Here is a 22,264-nt window from a genome sequence, read left to right on the forward strand (position 1 = left end):
CTTATACAACCGGCCGCCCCTTACATAAGCCGGGAGCCGGGCCCGCGGGGGCGGTGCCAGCCGCCCCCCCCCCCCCCCATCCCCTCCGTTGTTCCCCCCCGCTCCTGCCCGGGAGCCGCCCCCCCTGCTGCAGCGATGTGACCCGCCCCCTCCCCTCCCTCCCTCCCTCCCTCCCTTCCGTCGCCGTCGCCGTCCCCTCCCAGGAAGGAGCCGGAGTCGGCAGCGCCGCGGGTCCGGCATGGAGTAGGGCGGCCCGGGGCCGGCGGCGCCGCGCGGGCATGGAGCTGGGCCCGGGGCCCTGCGCGCTGCCCCCCGGGACCGGCACCGGCACCGGGTCCGGGTCCGCGGCGGCGGGACCCTGCGCCGAGATGCTGCAGGTGGCGGAGGAGGCCTTCCGCGGCGGCAACTTCGAGCTGGCGGCCGAGATCTACGGCTCGGAGCTGGCGGGGCTGCCGCAGCCGGAGCGGGGCCTGTGCCTCCGCCGCGCCGACGCGCTGGCGCGGGCCGGCCGCATGGCCGAGGCGCTGGACGCCTACGGCGCGGCGGCGCGGCTGGGGCGGCTGCGGCCCGAGGAGCTGCGGGAGCTGGCCGAGAGCTTCGCCCTCAGCATCCGCGACAAGGAGCTGCGCCTGCCGCCCTGGGCCGGCGGCGGACCCGGCGGGGCGGAGGGCGAGGGGCTGGGCGACCCGGCCTGCTGCCGCCCGCCCGAGCTCTTCGCCTGCCCGCTGTGCCGGCGGCTGCTGTGCGAGCCGGTGACCCTGCACTGCGGGCACACCCACTGCCGCCGCTGCGCCGAGCCCGGCGACTGCGGCCGCTGCCACCGACCGCGACGCCCCAACGAGACGACCCCCCCCGCCGCCGCCGCCGCCGCCGCCTCCTCGCCGCCCTCGGCCGCCGCCCGCCCGCGGGTCAACGTGGTGCTGGGCAACCTGCTGCACAAGTGGTTCGGTGCCGAGAGCCGGGCGCGGCGGCTCCGCGCCGAGGGCGACGCGTTGCGGGAACGCCAGGAGCTGCCGGCCGCCTTGGAGAAGTACAACCAGGCTCTGGAGATGGGTGAGCGGCGGCGGGGGGAGCGGGAGGAGGAGGAGGAGGAGGAGGGGGGGGGGGGTGCGAGGCGGGGAGCTGCCCCCCCCCCCCCTTTCCCCGCAGCAGCCGGGCGGGGAGGGGATTTGTGGTGAATGGGGGGGAGAGGGCACCTGGGGGAAGTTTTGAGAATGAATCCTCCCAGCGGGTCTCCTCCGCCCCCCCCCCCAAGTGAAGGGCTATTTTTGTTCCGCTGTTATTTTTGTCCTTGCTCAGAAGGTGCCTGGCGTTTAGCTGCCTGCAGTCGATGACTCATTATGCAGTATTTCTCGAAAACCCGCTTTCCTATTTGTGGGGGAACCATCTTTTAGTAAAGGACACGCAGTAGTGGTCGTGGTAAGCCCTGCCGCGGCTTCGTGGAAGAAACTGCTGTGGGGATCGGATTCGTTCAGCTACCTGCAGTCGCATCTTCAGCAAAACGCTGCCTTTGAAAACGCTTAATGAGACATCGCTAGGCACAAAGGCTCAGAAAAATTTCCTTTATCTTACGCTGTGCAAAATGCTCAAGCCGAATCTGCATTTCGACTTGCGGAGACCGTCCGCCCCTGTTTTGAGCGTAACCTCTTTACAGGCGTGCGGTATTTCTGGGTGCAGAGTATCCTCTGAAGAGCCTGGGTTTAAATAAAAATGGCACCGTCTGCCTTCCTCCTCTGCCAAACCGACGGCAGCCTCAGTTTATCAAAACTAGGTTGTTTTCGGTCTCTGCGCCGAGTAGTAGGTGGATCCTGCTCGCTCGGTTGTAGCCTTATAGTAGAGCTTCTGTGCGTGCGTGCTCCCGGCTTGTTTGCTCTGCGAGCGGTGGGGGTGGTACGGCAGCGCCAGTGTCTGAAACGCCTGGAGAGAGGCATGGGGCTGGGAAGAGCCGGGATCTCCGCAAATCCCCGGGATCTGCCACTCCTCCAGCCTGAGCGTGATGGATGGCCGGTTTAATTGAGGAGGAAGGGGGGGAGAAAGCCTCGGTCGTGTTAACAGAGGCGAAATCCTGCGGGTAAATCTCTTCGGAAAAGACAAACGCGGAGAAAACTCTGCCTCTCCTCTGTGGAAGAGCTCCTTCCCCGAGTAAAATTGCTTTCCTTGTTCCTAGTTTTTACATCTACGGATAAATGGCTGTGATTTTTTTTCTTTTTTTTAAATTACTATTTTGCTGGCTGCTGTGGAGAGAAACACCGTTACACTAGTCCCTGACGCGCTTTCATTTCTTGCCGCCGTTGTGTGATGGGCATCTGAGACCCAAGAGTTTGGGATAGCATAGCATGCTGGTGTCTCACAGCTGATGCTGGCAGTGGAAACCATTACTTCTGCTCTTTATTCCACATTTCCAGCTAGATGTGACAAGTTTTCAGTCCTAGCTGAGTCTCCCTGTAAAACTATTAGGCGGTTTAGCTGAAGTAATCTCTTATTAAAGTAGGGCAGGACGGAGAGCCCAAGAAGGAAGGTGAAGCAGAGGGAGGGGAGAGCCTTGATGTAGGTCACTGGTGGTTACAGCAGGTTTTCAGTAGTGTGGAGCCTTTTAACGTTTTGGGTTCAGGGTCCCACTGCCGGGGGAAAATAGCATCTTGTCAATGAAATAAGTGCTTGACGTGACTTTGAGAGAACTGTTTCTCGCTGTCATGTGTGCTTCTTGCTGTGTTTGCACGGGGGTGAAAGGAGAGGGAAGATTATAGCATGCTGCTAGTGCTCTCGCACAGCCTGTCCTTTCCCCTCCTGTCCCTGGAACACGTATCTCCAGCCGTGGCTGCTGTGTGTCAGGATCTCAAGATAACTCCCTTGCAGTGTCCTTATTTTTGTCTTCTGTGATTTCCCAAGCAGGCTGGGAATCTGTTCAGAAACTCCTCACTCCCTCAGTGACGCTAAAATTGCTTAATAAGATTTTTTTTAAAAAAATTCTAATTAAAAATAATAGCAGATAACCTGCTGGCTTTTGAAATCCTAAAACCAGAGGCTGACATGTTGTAACTTCCCCATAGCAGATCCAAATTCCTGTTGCTGAAGGGCAGCCCGCCCCCCTAGCCCATCACCTTTTTTCCTGGTTTGTGTGTGTGGATGCCGTTTCTCACAGGTCAAACTACTGTCCGAGCCTCATGTTCTGAAATTCTTACCACATGCTTATCAGGTACTGCCTTTGGGCTTGCTGGAGTTGCCTTCCTGCTTTCCAGCCAAGTATCGCAGTAAACAGCAGGAAAAAAAAAAAAAGAACATGACTCTTTTCTAACCGTTCAGTACTTCTTAAGTGTTAGCATATGGGCAACTTGAAATGCTTATGAGCCGCTATCAGGTATTGAATTTAGACTTTTAATGTGTGAGAAAATAACTGCTTTTTTTTAACCTCCAAATGCTTATGTATTACTATTGAGAGTCAAGGGTGTGGGTGTCCTTTTAATTTCTTTTTAGAGACTGAAGGCACATGAACACATTGATTATACAATTGATGTAAAAAGTTAGGTAAAACTCCAGGCTTCTTGGCAGAACACGTGGTTCAGTGGGATTTTTTTTACTAGTGTTTCTTGTGGAGTACTTTCCTGCTCCATCTGCAACAACTGGCTTTGTATGATGTAATACTAAAGCAAGTTTTCCAGTTACCGATCACTTCTCTCATTCTGGTTGCCACCTCCTGTCTTCTGATTTACATTTTAGTTCTTGAGGTGCTTCAAGTCTAAACTATGAAAGGCTCCTGTCATGTAGCCAGAATGCTTATTTCCAGTACAGTCTGGAATATCTGCTCCTAATTTCAGATCTCAGGAGAGGTCTGCATGCCTTCAAGTTGTCAACTTTTTCCAGCTGAACTAGTTAGTCTTGCAAAAGCTTACTCCTAGCAAGTATGTTCGTCTTTTGTCCTTAACTATTGGATCTGCAGTGCCACTGCCACTCCTGTGTTCGCTCTGATAGTCTGCTATGGATTCAAGTGTGGTTGTGTGCAGGTTTTTGTTCATTGTAAGAAAATCCGCTTCACTCTTTGATCCTTCTAGTCCCCCTGAGATGCCCACGGCTTGGTGATCTCTGCTGTTTTAAACAAAGTCACTGGCTTTTTTTCTGCCATAGACACTGGAATAGATCCCTCGTTACTGCAAGGTATCTAATTACCACAGCTTCAAAGCAAGCACATGTCAGGCTGCTTGAAAGGAAGCGTTTGTTTCCAGCTGGATCGCTCTTTGTGCCAAGCTTTATGCTGTTCAGCCATCATGATATCAAGTATTGTCCAAATCTTGCTCTCAGGGCTGTTCCCCACACAGATGAAATTTAGAGAGCTGGGATATCAGAGGTGGGCTTCCTCTCTGCCATCCCTTCTCTTCTAACTGGTCTTCTGATTATATGAACTCTTAGGTCAATTAAACTGAAATATATTACCATATATGCATGCGGGTTGGTTTGGTGGGGGGTTTTTTGTTCAGATTTGGGGTTTTTTTGTGTGGTAGGTGCGTTCTGCACCCTTTCTCCTCTCACCTGCTGCTCTCTGATGGAGATGCTCTCTGGAGGGAGTGTGCCTGGGAGAAGTACAGTTGTTTCTGTGTATCCAGGCTTACAGACCCTTTAAGCTGTGTGCCTGAAACTGAAGGAAGCTAGATTTCAGTGACAAATTAATGTGGGGTGTTTTGAGGACGTGCTTTTGGGAGTGGTTTGGTTTTGGTTTTGTTTTGTTTCTTTCGAGAAAGCAATTCCCAGTTACAGGGGTAGCAGGTGCCTCTCGCTTCGTAGGGAAGATAATGAATAGGGCTTTTCCCAAGTACTGTGCATAACTTTTTACGGCCAAAGACTCCTGTCGTGGTGGGGGTGGGAGCGTGACAGCAAAGTTCACTCTTGGGGAACAGTATTGATCAAAAATAGTCTTATGCAGGCCAAGTAGGAGCATATTGTACACTTTGTGCTAGTCTGCTGGGTTTAAAATTAGATGCTATACAGCTCTGAAGGAGACCGAGCTCTCCTCGGGGTGAGGATGTGCTTGTACGCAAACATACACGCACAGCGTAAGAGGGTTTGGGTGGCAGTGGCTCGTGCCTTCAGCCGGCGTTTCTTGGTGCCCTTCTTCACACGGAGACAGCCTGGTAGCATCCTGCGCCTTTCCTGTAAATAAGCCTGAAGATGCCTGCTCGGAGCTAAAAAGCCCAGCGGTGCCATTCTCCGGCTCCTGTTGCTGCTGCTGTTTTTGTAATGGTGCTGGTTCCTGAGCTGCGTCGGCAGTTTTAGGTCTTGGATGGTCCCTCAAACCTGCACCTTGGGCCGTGGCTCTGCTGGGAAGGGCTGCACCCGCCTGACCCTAATCCCGAACCAACTTCTTTGGGTGGGGAGGGATGGCCGTGCCACGAAGCGGGTGCTCGCGTGGCTCCTGCGTGCTGTGCAGTCCTGTCTGGCTCCCAAAAGAGTGGCACATGTCGTATGGACACCGGCGTGCCAGATCACCCCATTTCGGCGTGAGGCGTGTTGGCTCTGGCGTGTAGTTACCCACCGCCGCAGTGTCTGCCAAGCCTGAGAAGTGTCCCTGTCTCTGGAGAGCAGTAAAAGCTGCAGCAAGCCCTCGGAGGGGCTGTGTTTACTTCTGGTGTGATGGGCTTTTTCTGAGCAGAAATAGGTTTCTCCTGGGAGGGGTGATAGCTGATGCATGTAGCTGTCCAAACTGCCCAGTGTTTTAATTCCCCCCCACCCCGAAGGCGTTCAGAATAAGCATGTCAGAGAGAAAGCTCAGCTGTATCAGAGAGTTTTAAAAACGCAGTGGAGTTAAGGATAGATATATCTGCAAAGGGGGCCTTTTCTTCCCAAGTCCTCTAACGTGGATCTCCATTTCTGGTGGATAAAGGATGGTGCAGGAAAGGCCAAGGAGAGGAGGCGAGTTTGCATCAAGCCCAACGCAGCGTCAGAGGTAGCGTGCCGCAGGGCAAGCGAGGGAGATGCTGCTGCCCCAGTGCTGGAGATGCTCCGTCTCTCGTCTTCTGGGGTGGAGAGCCACACGCTGACCCCCCAGCCCACGGGGTGCTGTTCGGGGCATTGCTATAAACAAAATGTAGGAGCTTTTCTGAGCTTTGGTGGAAAGAGGCGGATCTGCCTCTCTTGGCCAGACCTCGGGGGAGAGAGGTTTCTCCCCTCTCATCCCAGGGGAGGTTCACCATAAATTGGCCTGATCCAAAAGAAAGCTTAATGTGGCCACTCAGCACTAATTTATTTTGTGGTCAAGTGAGTCATGGAAATTTATCTGGTGCCTTCCAAATTCTCCCTTCATAAGAATTGAATTAAGGGTGCGGGGCAGGCCAGGAGGCAGTAGAAAAGACCTGTAAAAGGAGCATCAGGTGTGCGAGGATGAGGTCTCAGGCCAAAATACGCCTGTTTTCCAGCAGACAGAGCCTCCTGGGACTGTCAGTGCTGGTTCCTGCTCCCCATCCTTGCTCACTGGACTGTTTTAGGTAGTGTGCTGGGGTTCACCTGCTCAGGGTCACTGTACCCCCATTGCGCCCCTGTGCCGAGCATTGAGTTTGTGTGGTGAGGGGCTTGGTGCTGCCTCCGTGTTCCTGAGCTTGTGGCTGCTGCTTTGCTTGGGTAGCATGTGGGATGGTTTGACCTCAATAGAGAGTATCTGCAAACCGCTGTGGCTGCCTCGTCCTATCCTGTCTCTTCTGGTCTTTATAGACAGTTGTTCACGTCGGTGTCTTTGGAAACAAATTCAGTTATGCTACTCTTGGTGTACGTAGGTGGGTAGTTGGTATCTATCTTTGGCTTTTCCTTCCCCTCTGCCTCCCCTTTACATTGGTAACTCTCAAATAGGTAGAAAAAAACCTGGCAGTGTTGTGCGTAGAAAATAAGTGCATCTTGCTGCATCTCTTGACCTTCCTTCCATACCGGCCCTCAAGCTGTTAAAGCTACAGACCTTCAGCGCATGTTGATTCAAGAGCAACTGCTGTGGATTTTCCTGCTGGGTAAATGCCAGGTTGTGGGGTTGCACTGCTTCCCGCAGAGCGTGGCATAGGTAAACTTCCAACCAAGCGTTCTTGGGAGTTGAGCTGACTGCTTACAGCCACGAGTAAGACAGCTATGGGCAAGCATTTTGCCATGCCCCCAAAATTATTTGCTGGGGCATTTTCTTTCCAAGCCTGCTTCTGAGTTGTTTCACATAAGGGGGAAAACGATGATCAGGATTTCTTGGTGGTCTGGTGGGACACCCTCTTGGTGCTATCCTACTGCAGACCTGATGGTTGAAGGGTTTCTGTGTTAGTCATGGGTCAAGGTCAGAAGCAGCAAAGAGTCCCTGTCTGCAAAGGGAAGCTGCTGAACTCTGTTTAGAAAGCTGTGCTTAAATTTTTATAAAGATATCTGATGACACAGTATGCATTTTATTAATTCTGCTGCTGTTTTCTAAGGATTTGTGCTCCTTAGTGATGCGCTTGTGCTGAAGTTGCGTTGTTCAGAGCAAACTGCTAGAGAGCATCCACATGCACCTACGTGCGAATTATGTATATTACGTACCCTTCAACAGTCTCTTCTTTTGTACGCCATTTCTAGAAGTTTGCTATTGGAAGATAAGGTTGATTGTCTTTTTCTGATATGGTGAAAAAGAGGTTGACCAAATCTTCCTTCCTCACAGGGTCTTGGGAATGGTTTCTGGTTTCCAGTAGTAAAGACATGTTGTACTAGCCATTTAAAAAAAAAAAAAAAAAAAAAAAGCGCACCATGGCAGACAGCTGTCATGACTACTGGAACAGCAAATGGTTTGTTCTAATAATTTATCAGAAGAATATTTAATTTTGTAGCTCCTAAAGGAAAGTGTGACTTCTAAGTGAAGAATAAGAGGTACTCTTTTGAAATTACATGCTACAAAAAATAGTAGATGTTTGCTGCTTAGAGGATTTGTGCTAAAAAGAACTTTCTCATCCCTCTGTAAAAGAACCTCTTGCAATCTTCTTAAAGCATGTCTCCAAAACCTGTTTGTTCTGTTTTACAGGGGCAGAAAAATGTGTAAAAGTAGGAGTCAAGGTTACCTAGAGACTGTTGCAGTAGTCCAAGTGTTGTTTTTAAACTTAAAATATTTTGCAGGCTTCTGTCCCTCAGCCCCCTCCTTTTTTTTTACTGAGGCAGTGCTTGAAAAATAGTAGTAAATACTTCATATGTGACACCACTGGAAACCTGTCAAGTACTTTGGAGCAGGAGCTGGTGTTACTCCTGATTTGTAAAGAGCCTGTAGTTGAAAGCTCAGATCCTGTAGTTGGATCTCTGGAAGTTTTGCTCGTTTGCAGAGCGTTTGCTGAAGGCAGGGACTTTGGAGGGCTGCAAGATTAGGGCCGTGGTGGACAGGAGGCTTATCTATCGTGGGCACGAAGGGGGGGGGCACTGTGCTATACAGTAGACAGTCTTTGGGTGTGTTTTTTTAAGCCATTAACATTGCTCATGTTAACATTACAGTTATGTACCACTTCAGACGGGGTGAATATTTCCCCCCATATATGCAACCCAGGTGTAATTTTTCCTATAAATAATTGAACTACTTCAGCAATCTGAGAGAACGAACTATACCTACATATCAGAAAGTCTGAAGAATTTTTGAAGTCTCTTCAAACAGCATATTCTCTTTTTCTTTTGCTGTGACAAAGTAAAACAGGATGTCTTTTGCTTGTGGAAGAAGACATTTATAGAACTGACTTGCGCTTCCTAATCTTAAAATCAGTGGGATAGTGCACCACTCCTTTTCTCTTTTAGAAATGTATTAAGTGATTCGCTCTATTTGAGGACAGAAGCAGTGAGGTAGTAACTGAGAAACAAGAAGGTCCTTTTTGCAGCATGCAGAGGGTCAGAAATTCTGGGCTAAAATAAGCTTTAACTGGAAAAAGATAAGGTTATGGAGACCCCAAGAGTAACTAGTAGAGATGTAGCTTGTATACTGATCGTGACAAACAGGGTAACTAGGTTATCACCGGTAAAGTCATATTACGATAGACTATCTGGCTGTAAATTGATCTTGTTAACTATGATCGTGGCAGACCTACTTGGCTGGTCCCGCCTGGCTGTGAAGCACAACGTGTCTTTGGAATGTCCTTGCAATCACAGGTTCGCGTGCAGCTTGCACAGCTCCCTGTTTCTGTGTGGAGTCAGGACTTTTCCTTGGGTGCTTTGGAGATCACACAGAGGGTTGACCACTTGGGGTGGTTTGTTTTGGTTTTTAAGCCTTCTCCGTAGGCATCTTGCTTTGGGACAGTCTCCCTATGCTGTTTGAGAGGATACTTCAGTTCTGACTGAAGCTTTGGTAGGAAACCTTAGCCAAACCCCAAACTAAATGCTGGAAGAACTAGTAAGCATTGAAAAGAGTCACATTTGTGTACTTCATGGTTTTATTATACTAGTGCCAAGCAGCCATGGATGGACCTGAGGTACGTCACCTGAAGCAGTGCCCGAATGTCCAAAGGGTAGAGGGGGAACTGAAAATACAGGGAGGAGGTGTGGATTTCCTGCTATTTTATCTGCTATTTTATCTGGAAAGAGTAGCATGCGTCTAGCAAAGTGCTGAAATATTGGGGTTTGGATAGGAGGGAGCAATGATCTAATCTATTACACTTAGCTTTATGCTGGGACAGTCTTGAATTGAGGACTTTTGCTGTACAATGCAATTGATCACTTAAGGGGTTTGTAAAGAAGGTTATCATTGGTTTTGCAGTTGTGGAAATGCAAACTAAACCGTAGGTTAATGTAATCAGTCTGGCATGCTTCTGCCTCATGAGGCTAGAGGTGTAACATGAAAGCAAGGGCACAAAGTTAGCTGCACCTTCTTTGTAGCAGGTCTTCTTCCAGGTAGCATATAACTTCTCTTACGGTGTTTCTCCTGAGTAATGATGGGAGTAGTGATTAGCTGTGCTTAGTGGTGATGACAGTCCAGCTTTAAATAATGTATGGAGCTTTCTAGCTGAGGGCTTACTGAGCCTGAAATAAAACTGCTGGGAATCTAAAGCATTTTGTCCAGCACACAGAAAAATCCGTGTTCTTAAGTCTGGGCTTTTGAACAGCAAAATACAGAGGCCTGGAGAGAAGTTAGTTCAGTCTTAAAATTGTATGTTCTTAAGAATAATCCAGCTCATCTGTCGCCAGTGTCTTTTCTTTCAGTCAAAGTGATAATACGAGGGAGTTTCTTGATGTGTCCCTGTCCCCCAGAGCAGAGAGCACCTAGGTCAGCATGCTGGGGGGCAAAGCAGCAAGAGGGGGGCTGTCCTGTGTCTTGGGGTGGGAAGGCAAGGGGACAGCGTTGCTGCTTCAGTTCTCCTAGTGAAGTGGTGGCTGCAGTTTGTCCGCCCCAGGTTAAATAGGTCTCCTCTGCTTTTTCGTCTCGGTGCGCTGTGCCCTTAGTTTGTGGGTAGAGGTAAATCCCCATCAGGCGTGGACCAGCTCTGTAGCTGCTTAGTGCAGACGAGCCGTACTGGGGTCTCCAGTGGTGTCTGAATCGCCTTCCCCGTGGAGGTGACGGGAGAGAAAACTTTGGCTTGGGGTGGTTTGGGGTCAAATATTTGAAGTTTGTAATAGGCACTTCTGAAGGAAGAAAAATACTTCATATCTGCATGAAGATAAAAGAAAACAAAAGAAATAGAGCTGGTCATCCAGTAGAAGTAGGTGTTATGTTTGCCTGCGGAGTGCTGTTTGCAAGCGCCTGCTTCGTAATGGCAGTGGAAGGGTGCGTGGCTGCAAGAGAGGGATAACGGAGGAACGGGCTTCTTTCCTTGCATCCTCTGCGTGCTAAAACCTCTTGCGCGCTTCATCTGGGATCTTTCGTTACTTCACCTCCTGAAGGCTGCCAGTGATGTAAATGCAGGGAGGAAAGCCATGATAGTCAGAAAATAGTAATTTTTTTTTAAAATCCAGTTATTAATCCAATTAAGGCAGACTGGTAAGTGTGAAAATGTGGGCTTGCTGATTCCAAGTATCCCATTGTGCTGGTTTGGGCTGGGATAGAGTTAATTTTCTTCGTAGCAGCTAGTATGGGGCTATGTTTCGGATTTGTGCTGGAACCAGTGTTGATAACACAGGGTTGTGTATCCATTTTTTGTGCATGGACTTGTCATGCTTGCGTGAAGTCCGGAGGAGAAAGACTAGCTTGCTGGTCATTTTTCAAGCTTATGAAAAAGCTTTCAATACTGAATTGTTCAAAACTGAATGCATACGTAAGCAAGCAAGGCAAATTTCTTCCTCTCTCCAGCGGCAGAAGTTTCTTTAAAATGTGGGAAAAATTTCCCCCGAAGTCCTGCGCAGGCTGACTCTTACTAGCAAGATTGAAAGGTGTTTTTGGATGGCGCTGTTTCAGTTCTGCTCATGCATTCAGGAAATATGCTTAGGATTAAAATAGAGTTGAATAAAATGTGCCTTTCTAGGAAGAAACGTCAGATAAGGAGGATTAGGGAGTTCTAGCAGCTTTAAACTTGTTCTTTCTGTGCTGAGTTCCCGGAAGAAATCTCAGCAGTAGTTTATTACACTAAAACTTTAATTGTCATCTACAACCAGTTTGGCAAATTCTCTTAATTGCTTTAATTGCCTTTGTGGCACAAGGAGATTTGGGGGAGTCCTGTTCTCCTGTCAGCCTCCCGAACTCAAGCGGCATAGTTTTTTTAAAACTTGAATGCTTGGGCATATCTGGAAAAGTAATTTGGGGTGTTAGCTTCTACATAAGTAAAAGTGCAATCTAACGAACATCTGCAGATGAGTGCAAAGGTAGTGTGAGCGGAAAGTTAATGATTTTGGAAAATCCAAGCTGACAGCCACGCTCAGGTTGGGTAATACTTGGTGGTCCCAAGGAGGGTCCAGGAGGCTGAGAGCAACTAAGCCCTTTGGCTCTGGGCACTGCTTGGGCTGGGGTTTGTCTGGTGCCGTGGGTTTATGGCTGGGAGGGAGGGAGCCACGTGGGAAAGCTCCCAGGACCCGCAGCTCCGAGGAAGTCTCTGTGTCCCGGCTGCCCGGAGCCACAGATCCTGGGAGCCTCAGCAGTGGATCGCTGATGCTGACAAGGACATAAATTTTGCTGTGCAGCTGCAGGCTCCCAGAAGAGTTTGATTCAGGAAATGCCATCTGCTGGTATTGTGGAAACAGTAAAATTTTCTACGCTTTTCTTTTTTAACTCGGCCTGAAATAATAAGCCATTTCATAAAAGAAATCTTTTTTTTCTTTAACCTCCAGAAGAAAGAATGGGTGCGTTATTTTAAAACAAACTATTGGCTATTGTGCGACTTTTTTTTTTTTTTCCAAATAAACTTGACAGTTGTTATAGTATACTGGCATCTAGCAGCATTCACAAACTCTGTATGTTCTCAGTCCTCTCCGTCCACCTTCTGTGACTAATTTTTTCACCACGGCACATGCAGTAGCGTGGAACAACTCGATACCATGGTGCTTATAGAAACCCTGTAGTTATTCAGGCTGTAGCCAGATACTCACTTTTTCTTCGCACTTCCACATGTACCCTAAGTTGGAGTCAGCCAGCTGATGCTGCGGTTCCACTGACAGACAGTATGAGGTTTCAGTCCATCTAGCCTTGCCCTGGGACCAGCCGCAGACCCTCCCGCGATGGTCCCAGCAGCAGCAGGAGGCTGGGGACGAGGGGACCGCAGGTCGGGTACGAGCCGGCGAGCTTTTGGGCTGTGCTGCCGTGTCTGAGTGGGGTGAGCTTGAACGGAGGCGGCTGGGCACAGGTCCAGCTGCGGCATCTTGTCGAGCTCCTTCATTTCCCTGTAGAAAACCTGTTACACTCTAGTCTCATAAATACTGCTCTCTCTAGCAAAGCTGTTGGTTCCCCCCCCCCAGTTAACTAAACATTCCTTGCCAGATACTCATTAAGATGGGCCACACCTTACGCTTTCTGATTGAGACTTGGCGAACAAGAGGTACAAGCCCTGAATACATGTAGCTTTTTCTGGTTTGCCTTGGGGTTGGTTTTTTTTCAGTAGCTTATTATTTTCCCTTCGTGTTGTGAGAGCCTTTGGGCTCTCCTTTGGGAGGACTTGCAGCCTTTGCCACACCGTTGTGCTCTGCGGTGGCTTTTTTTTTTTGGTTAAAACTTTTGCAGTGGAGACAAGATCCTGAAAAAGAGCCGATGAAGCTGTTCTCTCTCTGAGTCTGCCAAATGTATGAAGGGTGCTGAATTGTGTGCTGAAAAGCGCTAGGAAGCATCAGCGTGGCTGAACTGTGCGGTAGTGAACAGAAGAAGGAAGCTGGCTTGCCTACCCTTTAATCTCCCACTGCTTTCTTTCCCCCGTGGTGCCAAAAAATCCCCCACCCAGCGCCCTGCCCGGCTGCTGAGGCACCTACCTCTGCTGTCTGCATCTACCCACCTCGGCATGCTCTGCACAAATACCCTGCAGCAGCTACGATGATGGAAATGCAGAGTATGTGTTCATGTTCAGTATAAACAGAATACACAGGCTGTTTAAATGGTAGCTAAATTAAATAATTTCATATTTGAGCATCTACTATTGCTTCTGAAGATCTTAGGTTAATTGTTTTCAATTTCATTTAACTTGCAGTCCTTTTAAGAAGTATCAGCTAGAAATGTGGATCACTGCATCAGTCTGCATGTGTAATAGTTAAAAAACCAACCCAAGGCAAAACCAAAGAAGCAAAAAAAAAAAAACCCCTGCACAGAATCCCACAGTGTGAACTAGCTTTTGCAGAGCTCCTTGTTTTAGGTGTAGTCTCTAGCCGTCGCTGTCTGGGACCGTTGGGCAGTATCACCCCTGGTATGTCATTCTGCAATTAGGATATCTGGCATCAGTCCCTGCTACAGCCAAAAAAGGCAGCAGTCCTTGCTGCTTCTTTCTTTCTCATCCCTTGTCCTGGCACTCGCGTTGGTGTGGCCGTACAGTGAACCAGTTGAGGGGAAACTGATCCTCTTAAACCTTTTTATTTATTTGTTTTTATTGGATTAGCTTTCAGTCAATTGATTCCTCGCTCTGGTTCTCTGTGCAGCCACGCGAGCCTGGTTTTGCTGCACGAGCACCAGCATCAGCTCCAGGGAGGGGAGGAGACGGGAGGGACGTGATTTTGGGCCATCCCTCCTGGTAGGGGCTTGAACTTAACGAGCAGTGGCACCTGCAGCAGTTTTGTGCTTATTCTGCGTATCCGTGCACACGGGCGTGTGTGCCCAGGATTTGTGTAGGCGACGTGCTCTTACTGAGGATGTGTTTAGGATGCTCGCGCTGAAGTGAGATGCGAACAGTGAAGCCACAGCAGGCTGGAGAGAGCAGGAGGGGTACAGAGACGAGAGCCCTGTGCAGGGACATGCTGGAGGTGACACTTGCAGGAAAAATCTTGAGAAAGCTAGCTTGGAGGGGAAGTTTAAAATTTGTAGAAATGAGGCAGTATTGTATCTCAGCACACCTTGGAGCCTCTTTAAAGTTTAATCCCAGTTATGACAGTTTTAACCAGCTTGTATTTGGGTAAGGGTTACTGCGCTCAGCTGCTACCAGCCAGCAGCCAGCTTCTAGCCCTCCAGAAGCTTTCCCCAGCTCATGAAGGTCAAGAGCGACCAAGAGCAAATCACGCCTAAATCTCATCTCCTAAGATGAGCGAACTGCTTTAGTGGACAAAGGCAGAGCGTTGTTTGGGGCTTAGCAGGCTTGTGCAAGGCTGCTGATGCAGCGTCCTCCTGCCGCAGCGTCCTCCTGGCCAAACTGGGGAGGTGGAGGTGGGAAGGGTGGAGAACTGCCTGGACCATCAGGGGCACGGGGTGGTGGTTAATGGCTTGAGGGCTGCTGGGTGGACGGCTACCAGCGGCATTGCTCAGGTGTCGGTAATGGGGCTGACGCAGTTCAACACCTTATTAACAACCTCCAGGAGCAGGCGGAGCGCGCTGTCGGCGAGCTTGTCCCTGACACCGAACTGGGGGAGGAAGAAGCGGTTGATGTGCTGGAGGGCAGGGCTGCCCTTCAGACCAACAACCTGGGGCACGGGCTGACTGGTACACCTACTCTGGCCAAGGCAAGTGTGCCTGGGACAGGACAACCCCGTGCGACAGGTTGGGCTGGGCTGGGTAGCAGCACTGCAGAAAAGACCCAGAGGTCCTGGTGGACAAGCTGAACATGCATCAGCCAAAGTTTTTCTTTTGAGGTTTTGTGAGATTTTATGCTGGAGGAGGATTTCCATCTTAAAACGTGTTATAGAGACCTTAGGAAAGGACAGAATAATAGCGCTTGAGATGTTTGTAATCCCTGCAAACGGAATGATTCGTGAGTGTGTAGGTACTGAGGCGATGTGTGTGATCGTGAGAGGTTTGCCTGCCCTCGGGAGGGCAGAGGTATGTGGGTGGCAAGTGGATATGTAACGTGAAGGCTGCATGCATTTTTCTTAATGAGTGGCTTACAGTGAACGTTTTAGCTGAAGTCCTGCGTTGGTGATTTCTTTCGTGCAAAGCCACACTGGGCGGAGAAACAGTTGGGGCTTTTTTTCTTTTTGCTTTCTTAAGTGTCCTGTAAGCAAGGTGAGGGAAAGACCAGGTGGCATCCTGTATACGAATATGAAATCTGTCTTGCTAGATAAAATGCAGAGGTTGCTTCCAGGCTGAGAGGAATATATTTTAAGAAGGAGAGAAGGAAGGAATTGCCTTTTTTTCCGTAACAGGAGAGTATAAATGTAACCGTTGTGCTGTAGTGCTTTTTAGGTTACTCTGGCTGGAAATTAGGTTACTGTATTTAACGTGTCCTAGTGCTTCTTTTAATGGAGTTCCCTGCAATGATTTTTGTTTTCCAGCTCCTTGCAAGTGTTCACTAATAGCACAGCGAGCAGAACTCTGTACGTTGATGAAGAACTACCAGCAAGCTCTTCACGACGCGGACGTCCTCTGCCGAAACAAACCCCACTGGCCTGCGGTACGGTGATTGCATGTCGTAGAGGCCAAAATGAAAACTGCTTGTTCTCGGGGCTTCTCTCTGTGGTGGGGACAGCGTTCATATCTGTGATTCCCACCTGTGTCATGGTGATTCATAGAGGGGGTTGGGATTTTTTTTTTTTTTTCATAATGAAAGGAAGTGCTACAAGCAACGTGGGTTTGTGGCCAGTCTGAAGCAAGCATCAGAAATGATGTTACGAGAGAGAAATGAGACATGGAAGAAGCGCCTGGAGCCCGTTATTACCGCAGGTTGCCTGAGGGTAGACTGGGTGTCCGACAGCTCTCCCCACCTAGGATTACACCTCCCGTCGGTCCCTAACCCATCAGTAGCAAAACTGCAGCACAGGTTTGACCAGATAAAGCCCCTGGGGGCTACCTGGAGAGAGGGTAGCACTGGGAATTGGAGAAGGATTTTAGGCAGACCTTGGCTTCCCTGTGAAGACTAAGGAGGTGTTGTATGAACCCCTCGGCCGGCCACCTCGACGTGGGGGGCTGCAGCTAGCTCTCTGCTTCCAGCTGGGGAAGACGTGGGGCAAGTGGAGAGGAGCTGTCTGAAGCATCTCGTTTCTGACGAGTTAGGTACTTGTCTCTGAAGGCTATCTGTCTTGTCACCCGTTAAACCCAAGAAATTTGTCATCATGGCATAACCAGCAGTGTCACAGACACATTTCGCTTTGCTTGCGTGTGTGTGAGAACTTCCATGGGAGCTGTGCTGATCCAGAACCCATGTTCTCCAGGAATTCTGGGCATCTGCTTTGTTTTGTATCTTGAGGCATTCAGTGGAAGAGATTAGCTCAAACATGCGCTGTGTAGTTAGGAAAAAAAAAACAACCAAAAACATAAAATTAAACTGTTTCTGGGAGTAGCTTCTGGGAGGCAAGCATTCACCTACCAGTACGTTTGGGCTCACTGAGAACTCAGATGTAGTGGCTCGCTGAGTTACTGGTGAAGCTCTTGGGTCCACTGTATTTATGAGAGCAATAGACAAGTTGGTTTCTTTTCAGCTGCCATGAAACCCAGGTCCTTCATCTTTCTGAGGTGGGGAGAAGTTTCCAGTTGTGGTTTTACTTGTCAGATAGAACCAGATGCCCTCCTGCCCGGATCCTCCCTGCTGCACAAGGTCCTGCCTCGACCTTACCCTTCAGGCCGATGCTTGTCAAGGCTGTGTGAAAATAGGAACGGGAAGGTGGCCGCGGTGGTCTTTGAAGTGTCTGGTCCCTGGGCCTCACTTCTGGTGTTGGATCTTTAGGTGTTTTGTCCCGAGACAGCCAAACTCAGTCCTCCCTTGCAGATTGGATAAGGAAATTGCTCTTGCGGCCCTGAAGGACGAGGCCAAATAACCTTGTAGCCTCCCCAGTGCAGTGGAGTAATCCTGACAGTGATGTCAGGCGTGTTAGGGCCTCTCTAAAAAGGTTTTACAGAGATTGCGAACATCAAGATAAGAAGGTGAGGGTCAGGCCTCACAGTACCTCTTCTTACTGCATTCGGGAAAAGAAAAATGTATCTCCTCTTGAGAGATTGGTGTGTACTGAGATTTCTTGTTCAGGTCACTGAGTGACATTCGTTAAGTAATCTGTCTTACACAGTGCCTGTTAGTTGCTTTCGGTACAAGCCTCCTACTTCTCAACGGTAGAAGGGTGAAGATCTTAACGGGGCTCAGCCTGAAGGGCTATATTGAAAGAGGGAGGGAGGTACCTGCTCAGGGAGATTATGTGATACAGGATCTTTTGGCATTAGTATGACGAACAGAAAAGTGTATCTGCTTATCTAACCAGTCTCTTAGACTAGTGAAATTGTATTTTCAGCACAACCTAGAGATATTCGTGTGGATCAGAGGTGGACTTGCAGAGCACACTTCTGTCTAATAAGCAAGAGGCAAATCTCTGAATGCCCACTTAGTTTCTTTTCATCGTTAAGGAAGTATTTTCTGTAGTCCGATTTGAAGTGCAAATTGATATCTGTGGAGAAATTCAGGGGTGAGGCATTCCTGTCTTGCTACTAGTAACAAGTAGGACTTGTCCCCACGCTGACTACCATACCTGTTGGCCATGGATGTGTTACTCCAGGACGTGGGAGAGGTAGGATGGGCTAAAAGGTTTCAGGGTAAGCATTGGTAAGTTGCCCTAAATTCATAATGTTGTTGGTCTTCTCTAGCGAAACAAAATAGGTGAAAAATCATCTCTGTCCTGGTAAGACACCAAGGAGAAGTGAATGTCCTGAACTTAAAATCTTTTGCTCCCTCAGCTGCCGCCTCCAGCCTGCCCCATGCCACTGCCTTTCCCATGCAGCTTTGTTACTGTTAAGTTTGCCCTGGTATGTGAAACTGTTCTCTGGGGTATCGAGCCCGGTGGGATATGTAGTAGTCTTGGTCCCTGGGGAGAGAAATACCCCTCCTCGTTCTGCACCAGGTCCCCCCTGAGGAAAAGAGCAGTGTCTTTGGCAGAGGGTGATGCAGCAGTGGGTTCCTGGGGGATCTTCAGCAAAAGTGGCTGACTTTCCTTCAGTTGCGTGTGTTAAAGAGCTTGTTGGCAAAAAAGCATCTTGCTCGTCACCTGCAGAATGGCGTGAGCTTCCAAGGTTGTTTGCTGATGTCTTGCTGTCACTTCAGAAATGATCTCTAGATTTGTACATTTCCTTTGTGTGAACAGGGCCATTATGTGAAAGCAAAAGCTCTTTCTGGATTGGAAAGGACTGAGGAAGCATTGAAGGAGTTTCTCTATTGTGTTGCCTTAAATCCTGAATGGAGCTCAATGAAGAAAGAAGCCCAAAAGGTATAAAATGTATTTACTGGCCACTTCTGGGCCATCATGCTGCTCTTACTCCTGCAGCCTAGTAAAATTTGTGTTATTTCAGGTGATAATAAACAGCCAAAGGATAATTTGATTCAGTAGACTCTCCAATAAACCTTATTAGCATTACGCTGTGCAAGGCACCTCTTGGGTTTGGTTGATGCCTCAACCAGAGGGATTGTACATTTGTGGATCCGACTGCAAATCTGGAGTTTGGGCCGCTGTCGTTTGTAGATTACGCTTGCAGTATGTTGGCCGGATTTGAGTACACCTGGATTTTGTAGGCTTGAGGCTGCTAATTTTAGTGCCCATCAGAAAACTACTTTAAAATGGGAAGTGGCAGAGGGTTGAGAGGGGGCAGATGTGTTCTGCCCTGTCCTGGAAAAATCCTGCAGTCTCTGTAGCAGTTAGTCCCTTATGGGAAGTTAGACGCACTTAGTGCTAACCAAATATCGTCAGGTTCTCTGTGACTGTCCGTACAGGCAGCTTTTTATAAAAAGAAACTGGGGTTTGGCAAGGCACTTGGTATGGACTGGTGAGAGGGGGAACAGGCTCCACACAGCTTGAGGATAGAGGAGATGGACGCAGAGCATGAGGACAGCTTAAAGACATCTCTGTTAACCGATTTTGATGGGAGAGTGTGGTCTGAAGGCTTCAGGAGGCAGGAGTCTTAGGGTCAGGGTGGAGATGGGTAGGGGCAGGAGAAGGATGCAACAGACTGCTGCTCCGGGTGCTCCTGGGGAGCAGAAGCCTTCGGGGAGGGAGGTGGACACCAGAAGAGCACCGTGGGTTGTACCTGTGGTTGTGGTGGGGACTGCCATTCAAGTTTCCTGTGGGCATTGGGGAATGCGGGATGTCCTGGTTGTTGCAAGCTTCTTGGCATCCAGAAACTGTGAAGTTTGTGTATCTGTGTTTGTGCAAACTTGAATATCTATGTCGTAATTATTATTATTTTTTCTTTTTTTTCTCTCTCTAATTGACTAGATAATGTGTGAGATGTTTTTCCCAGCCTTTGAAAATGTGCATGATAGTCTAACAGCACCTTTCTCTAGTCGAACATCCCATACAAGATTGAAACCCGCATTTCTGAGTAGCATAAACACACAGTCAGCTGTGGAAGACAGCTCTGTTGCTGGGTCCTCAAAGGTAAAGTAAAAAGCGTTCAACATAAAAATACCAAAAGTAACACAAGGATCTGTCTGATCTGTGTGACATTATCTTTGTCTGCACTCGTGTAGGCACTTACTTTCATGGTAAGCTTGTTTTCTCCATTGCTGTTGGATCTTGTTGTTTGGATGTACTTCCTCAGAAGAATAAGAGAATGAAACACTTTTTTCAGAAGACAATGTGATGCCTTCATGTGGGGTCGCTTATATTTGTGGGTGGTTTTTTTCCACTCAGGATTTTAGTATGAGAAGAACATAATTTCTAGGGACAGGAGCTGCAGGGAGAGAACTGGCCTTATTTCATGCAACTGGAGAGTGTCCTTCTTTGATATGGACCTTGCTCCCTTGCTAAGCTCACTGTAGGGACCTTGATCTATTGCTGATGTATACAACTAATAGAAAAAAACAAAGCAAAATTGTCTCATGCTGTGTATAACTGTTCTTAATTTTTTTAGGATACTGTGTTCAGGTTAACAAAAACCCCGTCCCAAGAATCTGATGTGTTTAGAAGCTCTGATTCTCCTGTTCCCCATCATGTTCTGGATCTCTATTTTGAAGACAACAAGAAGTCTTTGGGAGCTATTCTCTCCAGTTTACCTGGGGTTGGCTTAAAAAGAAAGCTGTCCAACGATATGAGGGATTTACAAAGCTTGGATGTCCCCAATAAGATTCCTAAAAAAGGTTTGTGTTGCGGCATGGGAAGGGGATTTCTTGTGCACATACTGAAAATGATAAACTACTTCTTTCCTTCTCCCTTTTTATAGGTGTCAATGAAACATTCCCTACAGGGATTGGAATAATACTTTGTCTGGTGTGTCTGTTTCTGCTGTAACAGCTTATTTACCTTATTCCAGAGCAGTTTCATTCATTCAGTGAACACTGTATTTTTCTTTGTCAAATGGGCCATTTCCAACGTGTAATCCAGTAACAGTTTAGTAGTCTGTGTTGCTGGTGCTGTTTCCATTTTCTAGGTCTCAGAGGTATAGCTGAACTTCATTGTCTTTCTATATAAAGGAAAGATGCAGTAAGCCTGGAAACTAATCTTTAACTGGCATCAGAAACAGTCACATGTAACTTTACATGAAACTTTCCAAGCAAACAAAGAAGCCTTTTGAAGGGTAATAAGCCCCCCCAGTTTTCTGTCACTTGATAGCAGTGCTTACAATCAGTATGCTTCTCAAGCTTCTAATAAAGACCTCCAAAGTGGTGTTAGTGCTCCGGCATAAAGTTGCTGAAGGCAATATATTGCACTGAGTAGTGAAATAATTGGTTAAAAGGAACTTTGAAAGCGCTGCTATACTAGTGTGCATTTTTTCCCTTAAAGGAAAAAAAACCCAACCCACACCTCCTTGACAAATCTCACTTCTGCCTTAAAATATTAAAAGTCTTCAAGTGCTGCTGTCGGTCTGCTGCCTCTGCAAATGATGACTGTATGGCCAGTTTCTGATCATGTTGCCATGAAGGGAAGAACCCTGTACTTGCCTATGAACTGCAGACTCAGTAAATAGATTGTGAAATCTGACCTGCCTGTATCTTCACAGCGAAGGCCAGAGATCACGTTTTACCCATAACCATTAATTTCTGCTCTGTGCTAGATCCCGATGCCATGTTACTATTTGCAGAATTAACACAGTTAGGTTCTTGCTATTACTAAATGCTAACATGTGAGATGTAGGTTAAAGATAACGTTTTTTTTCTTTGTAGGCCACACAACACCAGTGCCCTCTCCCCTATCCCATCTGTGCTTGAGATAAACCAGATGCTGAGCATAAGTTATCCTTTAACAAAACATCCTAGTGTTTTAACTTAACATAAAAAGCTGAGCTTTTTTTTTTTTAACGGTCAAGAATTTGCTTAATAAAAAGGACATGGAGGCAGAATCCGTGGCTCTGTTGCAACTCATCACTGAGCAACAAAGATGCGGATTGTAAAAGAAGTTACAGAATCTGCTTGTATAAATGTCACCAGAAGCTCGAACTGATAGGTCTTGAGCTTAAATGCTGCTGCTGTGAAGTTTGAAGCCCATACCCTGTAATCATGTTAACTGCAGGGATATATACCACCCCTCAAAAACCAGGGTGGGCAGAATTTTAAGTGAAGTGTTTTGCTTCTATGTTTGCAGAGCGCTGAACTAGTGAAATCAGTATTAGCTAGTGCAACTCCAGTAGTCCTTAAACTTTAAGCTGTCTGAAACTTGGGATTTTGCATAGCAGCCTAGTCTAGAAGAATGTAAGCTTTTTTATACTTGTTCAAAAAATTACCCCTGCTGAGAAATATATAATAAACACTGATGAAATAGTTTGACTGTGTGTAAACAAATTAAATTCTGGACTTAATGTCCTTTAAAACATCTGGCCTGGCTGATGTGGGAGTGGTGATGGTGGTGGGAAAGCAATAGC

General features: G+C 48.0%; 1 protein-coding gene across 4 annotated transcripts in view; it reads left to right on the top strand.

The window, feature by feature from the left end:
• Positions 1–208: 208 nt before the first annotated feature.
• Positions 209–22,264, top strand: part of LONRF2 (LON peptidase N-terminal domain and ring finger 2) — a 34,831-nt gene continuing 12,775 nt past the window's right edge. For 2 of the 4 annotated variants that reach the window (XR_012654407.1, XM_075057473.1), the window contains exons 1-5: positions 209–1,053; positions 15,772–15,890; positions 18,559–18,681; positions 19,684–19,845; positions 20,321–20,546. Coding sequence is in view for 3 of the 4 variants with exons in the window: in XM_075057473.1 (XP_074913574.1) it covers positions 279–1,053; positions 15,772–15,890; positions 18,559–18,681; positions 19,684–19,845; positions 20,321–20,546 (1,405 nt within the window). In the remaining variant the exon portion in view is untranslated. The remainder of the gene's footprint in view (positions 1,054–15,771; positions 15,891–18,558; positions 18,682–19,683; positions 19,846–20,320; positions 20,547–22,264) is intronic. The other 2 variants (XM_075057471.1, XM_075057472.1) reach the window with 1 other exon arrangement.

Source organism: Buteo buteo, chromosome 25, assembly GCF_964188355.1.
Source record: "Buteo buteo chromosome 25, bButBut1.hap1.1, whole genome shotgun sequence".
NCBI lineage: Eukaryota > Metazoa > Chordata > Aves > Accipitriformes > Accipitridae > Buteo > Buteo buteo.